At 40.8% G+C, this 11,524-nt stretch overlaps 1 protein-coding gene across 1 annotated transcript; it reads left to right on the top strand.

The window, feature by feature from the left end:
- Nucleotides 1-10,197: 10,197 nt before the first annotated feature.
- On the top strand, nucleotides 10,198-10,757 carry LOC115760820. The gene is made up of 2 exons (XM_030702339.1): nucleotides 10,198-10,416; nucleotides 10,479-10,757. The coding sequence occupies exons 1-2, from the start codon at nucleotides 10,243-10,245 to the stop codon at nucleotides 10,653-10,655; spliced, it is 351 nt and encodes a 116-aa protein (XP_030558199.1). The 5' UTR covers nucleotides 10,198-10,242; the 3' UTR covers nucleotides 10,656-10,757.
- Nucleotides 10,758-11,524: the final 767 nt, after the last annotated feature.

Below are 11,524 nucleotides of genomic sequence, written 5' to 3'. Positions count from 1 at the left end.
GCTCACAGAGCAAACGCCCGTCGAAACAGTTACGCAGCGAGGAGCTTTGAGCTTGATTAATTCTTTTAATTGCCTAAAGCTCAACTAACGCTTTTGCGTGATTTCAAAGCTCTTTTCTCACAAAAAAAAATAGCTATTTTAAAGGATATTTATTTTCACTTTTTACTGCTCTCTATTATGTTTTCGACTGCTCGTCCTTTTACCAGCCTAGATTAAGATATTATTGTTGTTGCTTATGCTTTAGTTTTAGTTTGAATTGCGCTACATTGTGTCTGTTTCTGTTTCTATTTATGTTATTTTTTGCATTTCTGTTAACAAAGGCAACTGAAAGTTGTTCAAAACCGTGCAAAAAACAAATGCAAAACTTAAAATCCAACCATAACAGAAATAACAACAGCAAGTGTTGTTGTAATTGTTGAAAGTGCAATAAAACAAACGCACAAAAAAGTGCTAAATAAAAAAGATACAGAATATATATCGTAAAACCAAATAGAATCGAAAATACAAATAAGAAATTCACTTTTAAACACTAACAGCTGCTTTTTAACTCTAGCTACGTAAGCTCTATCACAATATGTTTTAACTTTTAAGCACAGACAAGCTGAGATAAAGATCAAATATTACACTGCCAGCTCAAGCTCAAGAATTATACTTTGCACTCAATGAAAAAACTGATCAATGAATATGAATGTTACTACTACTTAAATACGAGTACTCACTAAAAGCTAAACTGACTTTAAGAAACGAAAAAGAAATCTAGTAAATAATTCACTGATTCTGATCTCTCAACTCTATAATGTAGTATATACTATGTGAAGCTGCTTGGCAGATGCAAAAAAACAAAAACAAACAAATATAATACTGAAAATCCAAAAACTCTCAACTAAGTGTATAACAGTTTTAAATAGTTAATGATAATTGACACACACACACTCACACACACTCTCACACACACAGCACACATACTCACTCACTTAAAACTATAACTAACTGAATGTGTTTCATATATATATTTATATAAAATACTCTAGCTCGTACACGTAATAGTATGTACGTATCCTGAATGTATGTATGTATGTATGTATTGATGTATGTGCCATGTTTGTATGTATATTTTGTCATCAAATTGAACAACTAGAAAGTAAATTCGCAAAAACAAATAGCTAGCAATATCCCCAAGGGATATTTTTGCTACTCTTCAAATACGAAATACAACAGCCAAACAGCAAAAGGATACGACGTCTAATACATGCATCAACTAGGTTTTCTCTATGTATTTTTAAGAAAACAACACACACACACACACACACACACACACACACACACACACACACAAACACACTCACTGCTGGAGCAATGAAAGCAAAACAAAACCTCTAAATATTATCAACATTCAGATTCTGAACGTCTCTCACTCTTAAACACTGCCCAATTTTTATATAGATGTATTCTCTGTCTCTGTCTAACTTAAGATATATGTGTACCCTAGTATACTACTATGAATGTGTATTGGATAAATATTTGCTAAACTAACCCACACTCACACATACACACTCCCAACCCACCCCACACACACACACACACACACTCACACAGCAAATGTAGCTTCATCTATGCGACAGTTTTTGGGTTTTCTGGAAACTCTCCGGCTCTGTGGGTGGTGGCAATTTAAAATAGCAAAAAGCAAAAGCAGAAATTCAATTTTTGCCCAAAAATCGACAGAAAAAAACAACAGCAACAAACTAAACGAACAAAAACAAAAAGCAAATTAAATAAATGTTCCTTTTGAATCATCAACAAAACACACAACGCTCTATTTATTATTATTATCTCTCAATGGTTTCTACTCCAAGCAAGTAAGTATAACGCGTCCGAGTTGCAACAGTTGCAAGTTGCACGCAGCTTGGCAGCTTGTTTTATGCTGTCAGTTCTTGTTGCCTCACTTGATTGGCTTGTCTTGGCTTATGCGTCGTATGCGTGATGTCCATGCCGCGGCACGTTCTCAGCGACGCAGCGGCAACACGCCAGAAGCAAGTTAATGGCAAGCCACAACAGTTTATGCTGAACAGAGCAAAAAACTCGCAACTTGCCTTCAACTTGGTCTTAAACCAAATAACAACTGAAAACTTGCTTTCTTTATTCAGTGCCTTTGGCATGCTTAGATATAGTTATGCTCCACGGACGAATATATAGCATGTGTGACAGCAATAGCTGATGTCTTCCTTGCTGTAAGCAGTGCCTCTGGCATGCCTAGCGATAGAAATGTCTGACTCTGCGGATTTCTACTAATTCCAACTTGAACTTAAACGTTACACAATGTTTTAACTGTGAGTTAAACAGCTACTGAAATCTCCCCTTCTCTAAGTAGTGCATTTGGCATGTGTCGGGCCCCAAACTACTTAGTTTCATGTACTCAAGTCAAATACAGCTGGGCTTTAAGCACACACACACACGCCCGCCGGAATATATTTGCTGTGCGTGTCAAATGCTGAACTCTGCGCATTTGCAGTGCCCTCCCCCCCCCTCCCCCCTCACCCCTCTCTCCAACCCCTCTTTGGCTGCGCTCTAATTACAAAATCACTGTCAGTTTTGCTTTTTGTTTTTTGTTCAGCTCTTTTGTTATTTTTTGCGTTTTTCCTTTTGTTTTTCTGCCAGTCCGAGAGGACATTCGCTTTTCGTTTTCATAACGGCAGCACTTTGTTGAGTGGCAAGTGGCAAGTGGCAAGTGGCAAAAATAAAAAGTGCCACGTTGTGTATTCGCCCCGCTGAGCTGGCAAAAACTGGAACAACGCACAGTTGACCAAAGGGCTTTTCGGGTGCTGCCAAACTTGTTTGTTTGCTGTGCGTGCTCCAAAATCAAGCGTCACACACATCAGCATCTGCCCCCCTCCCCCCCCCCCTGCCACGCCTCGCCAATTGGCGCTGCGCTGCCTGCTTAACGGGTTTTTATGCGCTCTCATAATTGTCGACACTAATGACGTGTGTGTGTGTGCATTTGCAGCCATTTACAACACTTAACACGGGATGCCATTTGGGGCATCCCGCAGCAATAATAAATGGATGAATAATGGCAAATAGAGCGCATGTTTTATGCAAGTCGAACCATCTGGCTGGCACATCTGTTGCATAAATCAGGCTTCGCAATGTATGACAACACATAGAAAAACTTGAAAAAGCATTGCATTAGCCATTTGCCCCTTGACGCTGCATCCGATTAATATTTTAAAAGGAATCGAATCAAATGCTGGCCTAAATTGAATTGTCAGCTTCCGGAATTCATGAACATGAAGCAGAGCAAAACGATTTGAATTATTTAAGAACTGCTCGGATTTCGTAACTTTTAATGATTTTTGCACTTGACCAAAATCGTTTTCAATGTTCGACGCTCAATTAAAATGCACAAAATGAATGTTGACACGTGATTGGGGATTATTAAAAGCGCTTCAATCAACATTAACAGAAAATAATTTAAAGTAAATTAGTTTTTATTGCCCATCGAAAAAAAAAAACAAAAACAAAAACAATTTCTTTTTATACCCTGAACCCATTAAAAATGGGTATAAGGGTATATTGTATTTGTGGCAAACCCAAATGTATGTAACAGGCAGAAGGAAGCATCTCCGACCCCATAAAATATATATATTCTTGATCAGCATCAATAGCCGAGTCCATCTAGCCATGTCCGTCTGTCTGTCCGTCCGTCCGTCCGTCCGTCCGTCCGTATGTATGAACGCAAGGATCTCAGAACCTATAAGAGCTAGAGACTTGAAATTTTAGATGTAGATGCTCCTAGTTCCCGCGCAGATCGAGTTTGTTTCCGATAATCGATAACTCGCTCCGTTTCCAAGCAATCGATAAAAATCGATATAGATATCCTGTTTCTTGGGCAATTTTGCTAAATATTAAGAGCTAGAGTCACCGAACTTGACATATAGCTTCTAAAATAAAATATATATATGCATTTGATGTTGGAAGAAGAGGGTTCAGGGTATTCCCTAGTCGGGAGCTCCCGACTAGAACCTCTTACTTGTTTTTTGCATTGTTTTGAAATCGTATAACTCAGCGAACAAATTCAATTTTGTAGCCGCATTTGTAGTTGGGCTTTTTTGCACGCTTTTTCTCGGGTGCTTTAATTAAAATGATATATGCGTGAGTGTGCGTGTGTGTGTGTGTGTGTGTGCATATATTTTTTAGTAAAACGTTGATTGCACTCGGAAAAGCTCGCAGCCACAAAATAAATACATTTCGATGCAATAAGAAAAAACAGAGTATAATAAGCAATATAGATTATTTTCGGATTGCGGCAGCTTAAATACCCTCACAGAAATGCATGACAAAGCTCGAAGAACAGATACACTTCCTCAGCAGCCGCTACGCGGACAAGATGCTGCGCAGAGGCGCCTCCAAAGGCGAATTATCCAAAATACCTCACAGTATTATACCATGTCCTCCTTCCACTTCACAAATTCAGATTTAATATATTAGCTTTTCTTTCTATTGAGCACTTATGAGTCCTGCTCAAGAGTTTCTTTCACAACCCATTAGGCATTTCAAACTGCAAAGTGAACGATACCCTTGGTAAGGGTATTAAAATCCAATAGAGATTATGTTTCCTGCAATTTGAGACAGGCAGTCAGGCAAACAGGCGGACAGGCGGACAGAGATGATATGCAGAGATATGCATATATGTAAGTACAGTTCACGTGGGGGCAACACGTTGGAACTGTGATATTATTATTACAGTTTCAGTTTCAGTTTCAGTTATTGCAATCGATTTTCCATTTGATTAAACGTAAATATTATAAAAATGAAGAAATATAATCCAAGCTAAGTTCTGGTTGGCTGAGTTCGTGTGTGCATATTAAGTATATATATATATATATATATATATCCAAAATTTTGCCACATTGACACCTAACCATATGAAAATCAGTTGAGCATTGACCGAGATAGGGAGTGATGGGAAATTTCGACCTATTAGGATATTTTATTGGACAATTTCCACATGGCTAAAATAATGTTGCCAGACTTAGAGGTCTAGAGGTCAAAGGTTAGACTCCTAGAGCTCTAAATGAGAAGCTAAACCGGATCTCGCGTCTATAAAACGACTATAGAAATACAAATTTTGCCCGACATCAACTTAATTATGCTGCTCAGATCATGTCCGCAGACAATCGAATGTATTGAAGGAATAGGGAAAATAGAAAGTTAAAATTTGAGTTATATATGTAAGAAATCCCCTTTGGTAAGAGCTGAAATCAGGCAATAAGTTTCGCCTGGCTGGCAACTGTTTTGGGGTCTGTCGTTAATTGCAATTTTACGCCAATTTCGGAGTTCGCTTCGCGCAGAGCTAACAATAACGATAATTCAAGTTGAATCGAATGATAAAGGCGGCAATTAGAGCACAATAGACGGGGCCCAGACAAGCGGGTGGCAACCAGATACAAATCGAGCCAAACTGCAGACAGCTGTGAAGAAAAAGCATTGCATAGTTTTGGGGTTGCAGCCAAATGAATCACTTGCAACAACAACAACAATAACAAAAGAGGAAGAGGAAGGGGAAGCTATCTTGTCTGCGGTCAGCTGAATATTTGTTTATTTGTTATTGATAAAAACTGCTCAACTTTTGGCGCAAACAGTTTATAACTTTTGGAAGGGCACAGCAAGAGAGGGCATGGCAATGTGCGGTGTTAGGAATAGGGTATATATAAATGTTGTGTTCGGGTTTCTATTGCTCGAAGCTAAAGTTCGGTGGCCGCCTGCAGTGTTACGATTTAATTAAAGCGCCATTAAGTTAGCAATTAACAACAACAACAACAAGAACAAGAACGATAACAACAGCAGCTGCAACAACAATGCCCATGACTGTTGGTGGCAACTTCAAGCGGCTGCCCCTTTGAGCCTTCGCCTTCGCCTTTGGCTTTGGCTTTGGCTTTGCCTTTGCCTTTTGCTTGTGGCATTTTGTACTCTTTCCGTCGCTTCCTGTTCTTTTTGTGCTTTTGGCTTTGTTGTCGCTTGCCGTCGCATTAAGTTCCATTTTTTAGTGCTATTTTGTTAGCAGCAGCAACTAATTCTTGCCCCAGCGGCAGCAGCAGCAGCAGCAGCAAAACACATTGAAAACATAAAAAACACACGCTGTGCATGGGCGCGGGGTATGGGGCTTGGTTGTTGCCCGACGCTTTTCTAATATTTGATTTTGTTTATAATACCCTGTGGGCAAAGTGCAGAAAGGGTATGCAGAAGTCGAGGTAATTATGCTTGGGAAAACTTCCGATCTCTCATTTATGCACTTATTGCGACTATCGATAAACGATAACTCAAGCTATCGAAGCAGGCAGAGTCTCGGCCTCGAAAAATCTGTGGCAAGATTTGGTAGCATACTTTTGAGCTGCAACACAACACTTGAACTGATTACGTGGTATTTAAGAGTTGCGCAACTTGTTTTTACTTGTTTTTTTTTTTGTTTCTGAACAGGCTGCAAGTTTTATTATGGGTACGTGTCTGGATGGCAGCTTGTGTGTGAGGGATGTTTTAGGGTTAAAGACTGGCCTGTCAGGGTTCGCCAGACGCCAGAACCCAGACGAGGGGCGAGTGTGTGTGCGAGTGTGAGTGTGTGAGTGACTGGCGAATGAACTGAAACTGTCAAAAGTGCACATTCCGCACTTGACATTTTTCCAAAGCGCATTTTGAACTGTGCCCCGCTGTGGGGTGTCTACGGGTGTGGGAGAGGGGGAGTGGAAGGGTGTGAGTTTCTCTCTTGGGGTGCGCTTCAATTGGCATTGAAAGCGCAAATGAAAGGGAAGCCTTTGCATGTTTTAGCTCAGCAATGGCACAGTCAGCGCCGGAATGCCAGTCAGAGCTCAGACATAGACATTTGCCGCTTGGTTTGAGGATGCAGGGTGCCGGTTGCGGGGTGGCGGGTTGCGGGTTGCGGGTCGCCGGGTGAAACTGTGGCACGCGTTCGCCGCCCTCTTGTCAAACAGTTAAAATAAAAAAAAAAAAAACGTAAAGAACGTGGCATAAGCCCAGAAATTTGCTCGTACGTTTATTGCTTTTAAATTTGGCAATTGTCGAACGTGTGTGTGTGTGCGGGGTGTGTGTGTGTGCGGGGTGTGTGTGTGTGTGGGGTGTGTGTCGCAATGAGGGTACTTGCCAGCTGCAAATTGCTTATCAGGCAGCGCTTGCAGCAGTCAGTCGCGCCAGCCGCCCTTAATTTGCCCAATTTAAAAATGGAAATCGATTCCCTCGAGTGACGCCACACAATGCCCCCCCCCCCTTCCACCATCGCACCCCCCGCTCTGTCAAATGTGTCAATAAAATGTGATTAACAAGTTTTGCATAAAAATGCCGACAGTCGATTGCAATTGGGTTGCTTTACACAGACCATCTCCCCCCCCCCCCCCCCCCCCCCCCCCCCCCCCCCCCCCACATTCTCTGGCCGCAGGCATTTTTCTTTTGTTCAAATCCCAAAGTATTTGCCCAGACTTTTCCTTGTTGCTGTTGTCGCTGGCAAGCGTGGCAAATTATCCCTTTCATAAGTGACAAATATGTCTGTCGAGCTGCAATTGGGAGCAGGCAGCAATGACTCCACCCCCCTGTGCCTGTCCGCCCTTATCAGGCGCGTGCGTTGGGCTGCTGCAAGTAATGAGATTTGATTTGAAAGCAAGTGACTTGGGTTTTGTAATTTGCAATAAATATGCAGCCAACCAGGCCAAGAGTCATTGCGTCAGCAGCACAGATAAGAGCCCGGCATCGTCTTTGGGGGCGGGGGCGGGCGCGGGTAGTCGTGTGGCAGCCATAAAGCCCCAGGCAATACTCAGACCAACTGCAGCTCAGATTATCTGCATATATAACTTCAACTTTAGATCTGCCATTCAGCTCAATTGGATGGACAAACAACAGACACAAAGCGCCGACATTTGAAATATTTGTAATCAGCATTTTAATGAACCCGCAAACTTTGAGCATAATTAAACAAATGCCACACATAACGATGATAACCTCAGGCCAATTGTTGTTGCTTTACGTTTCTCGCCAAAATGCCTGGCAGCAAATTTGAATTTATATGTCAGCGTGTGTGTGTGTGTGTGTGTGTGTGTGTGTTGCAAAAGCTGCAATCAATATGCAATTGTGTAAGTGCTATTAGCATGGATTTCATACAGAGCAAAGAGTGTGAATGACCTTTGAGCCAGAACCTTTGATTATTTATTATTTCGTTTTCTAAATGGGTGATTAGCAGGTCTGTTGCCCGAAGATCTTTGCTTTAATAGAAACGATTTACAGTTATACAATTTTCAATTTAGCCCTTAAGCCCTTGTGCCAGCAATCACAGCGCATTCTATAACGGTAAACAAATAGCTTTTTATTGATCACCACATTCAAACGTGCTCAAATTAATTACAAAACAGCACTGATAACGGTATGTACAGTTCGACAGACAATGTTTTATCATTTAGCATTCCTGTTTAATGAGATAAACGCAGCAAATTAAAGCAAAAAGCCTTTACATAAGTTGCTGTTGCAAAATTCTGCACTCTGTTAATTTGCATTGATCTGTTAGGTTACTCAACAGAGCAATATGTTAATATACAGCTTATTAGTTGAGAGAGATGTAAAATTCTGTACTATGTTAAAGTAAATTCAGAGCCCTAACATAAGTTATTATTACAGAACGCCCTACTGTGTCAATTAGCATTGATCTGTTAAAGAAGCCATGTTAATATGCAGCTTACCTGCTGAGAGAGCAACATAACAGCTGGAGAGCGTAAAATCCGTTAGGCGTGGGAATGAGAAGGAATGCAAAAATCTGCGCTTAGCAACAGCAACAACTGCGCAGCGAATAACGGATTGTCGAAATTGCGTAACGAATGTGAACAAAATTAAAGCACTATCTTAAATTAGAACACTTATTCAATTTTAATTATTTTAGTTGAATGCACACATACTTTTTATTACTTTAGCTGAATGCACACATATTTCCTTATAGGCAAATATGTACATGCACTTGTTATTACATGCTTATAAGGTAACATGCATGCATACACATATATGCATACACAACGTGTATGTTAATTGAATGACTTCACTTTTTATCACTTGAGCAGCAATAGATATGCTTATTCATATATACTATGCATATTAAACAAATGCACTATTGCAATAGGAGCAGCGGCCAGCTCAAAGACAAAACGAATGCAACCAGATCAATCAAGAGATAACCGAAAACTAAAACGAAATTCTGCTTGAGTGCAAGCCGCCTACACAAAACGGACTTAAGAATTCGCGAGCAGAGGCAGAGAGAGAGAGAGAGAGAGAGTAAAGCTGGGCTTGCACGCAGGCATGGGCAACAATAAAATACCAACACAGCAACAACAGCTCTGCATGGTCGTGCGATCAACGCATAATGGCGGCCAGAGGCTAGAGAGCAGAGCTGAGCATACAAAAACAAAATGTCTGAGCGTGGAAGAAGAAGCATAGAGCGAGAGCGAGAGCAGAATATTGCTTGCACAACAACAGCAACAAATACATGCACAACAACAACAACTACAGCTGCTCAAAGGCAACGCATAACGGATCATACAAATGGCGCATGGAAACAAAAAGAACAACAACAAAAAAAGAAACAAGGAAGACAAATGTGAAAATGTAAATTCGAACAGAAACGATAACATTTACATAATGACAACAGAATCAGCTGAAAATATTCGAAGAAAAAAGAACCAGTTGATAAGCAAAATTTCATGATTATCGAAATCAAGTTTTTGATTGGCCAAGCAGCTTCCACGAATTCGATAACACTTGAATAAAAATGTGATTTTCTATTTAATTTTGATATTGATAAGAGTTTCGAGGAGCTGGACACATGTCCGAAATAATGCAACCGCAGCTCGAGTGGGCATGAGTCAACGCAATTGTTATAATAAAGAAATAAGAATTCCGTTGCTTATCAAGCGAACTGATTACCCGGCGGAACTCGCCGCTTTCTCTCTCTCTCTCTCTCTCTCTCTCTGTATTTACCTGGCGGCATCTACGCCCCTGTGCGAACGATAAGCTCGCGCAAAAAATAAAAAAACAAGAACACTTCTCAGCGACGGGAAAATTAATTAAAAACCACACTCGTATGTAAACAATATTACTCACTCGCGATAGCCGCAGGAAAGAGGGAGAGCTTACACTATATAAGCAGAGCGATCGTGGCAGAAGGCAAACAGAGTCTAGCCAAGTGTCTTCCAACTCGAAACAATGAAATTCCTATACAGCTGCGTTCTTCTCCTAGCCCTGTGCGCCGCCAGCCAGGCCTACAGTGCCACCTGGGGCAAGAGGAACAGCACCGATTACCTGCTCTCCCGCCAGACGGAGGTGCGTGCTCCGCTCAAGAACAGCTACTGGAACATCAATGTGGACTTTCCCCGTTCCGTAAGTCTAGCATAGAAATTGCGATATCAGCTTAAACTGCAAAACCAACTCTTCTGCTGCAGGGCACAAGCAATCTCTACACGATCACCGCCATCAATGTTATCGATAACTTCCGCAACAGCTCTGGCGCCACGCCCAGCCTGTGGTCCGGCGGCCCCGGCTATCGTTTTGCCCAAATCAATCTGCGCAGCCAGGTCAGCAGGGGCCTCAACTCCACCGTCGAGATCTGGGGTCGTTAAGCTATAATGCTTGGCGGGATTCAAACGATACGAAACTCTTCCAAACTCGCAATCAAAATATAGTTAAAAAAAAAAATAATAAAAATTTAAAATAAAACAGAACTTGCATTTATAAAAACGTTACTCTCTTCCTCACTCTCTCTCTCTCTCTCTCTCTCTCTCTCTCAAAGCTATTTACTGTCTGAGTTCAGACTCAGACTCAGGCCTCAGATAGAAAGACCTTCCAGATACTGGAATATTCTATAATGTATATATACCCTTACCTAGGGCATTATAATTTTATCATGTCATGTGTGCCCTTTTGCAGTTATTCAGTTTTAAAACTATTATATATAGTTTTTCATATATCGTATACTTCCTAACATTCAAAAAGAAAGTTCTTTTATGAACAACTTTTTAGTTTATCAAGATATCTGGACCAAATATGGGATATACGAGTTTTACCCAGCTACTCAGATATAAGCAAAATCTTATCCAGATCGGTTCACTATATCATAAAGCTCTGTCGTAAGAATGGCTCGAATGGGCATAAGCATAGAAAACGTTGATATTTTACCAGATATATAGAGCTAACTCTATCTGTAATAGAGTAACACATCTAAGTACTTTATCATATGAGGAAAATCGGAAAATTGCTCAAAAGAAAAGCTCTTGGATAAAAGCAGCTGCCAGCTTCACATCTGAAAGCGCATCGGAACTTCGGCGTGTTGAAAAATAACTGAGTTTTTGGTATTTTCATTAAAAGCATGGAAATGCTTGGTATCTTGACGATCTTTCCTGGCGAAACTGAGTGCCAGCCAAGCAGATAAGTAGAACAGAATGAACGCTTCATATTTGGCCATTGAATGGGCCACGAATTGTCAAACATA

The sequence above is a fragment of the Drosophila novamexicana genome, unplaced genomic scaffold (genome assembly GCF_003285875.2).
Source record: "Drosophila novamexicana strain 15010-1031.04,08,12 unplaced genomic scaffold, DnovRS2.1 tig00000462-arrow-pilon, whole genome shotgun sequence".
In the NCBI taxonomy this organism is placed as follows: Eukaryota; Metazoa; Arthropoda; class Insecta; order Diptera; family Drosophilidae; genus Drosophila; species Drosophila novamexicana.
This window is presented reverse-complemented; position numbering and strand designations above follow the sequence as displayed.

What these genes read in the sequence shown, in the direction of transcription:
- LOC115760820 (XM_030702339.1), top strand. Translation starts at nt 10,243, where the DNA reads ATGAAATTCCTATACAGCTGCGTTCTTCTCCTAGCCCTGTGCGCCGCC. An exon ending in ATGTGGACTTTCCCCGTTCC is followed by an intron (nt 10,417 to 10,478) that starts GTAAGTCTAGCA and finishes CTTCTGCTGCAG; the next exon opens with GGCACAAGCAATCTCTACAC.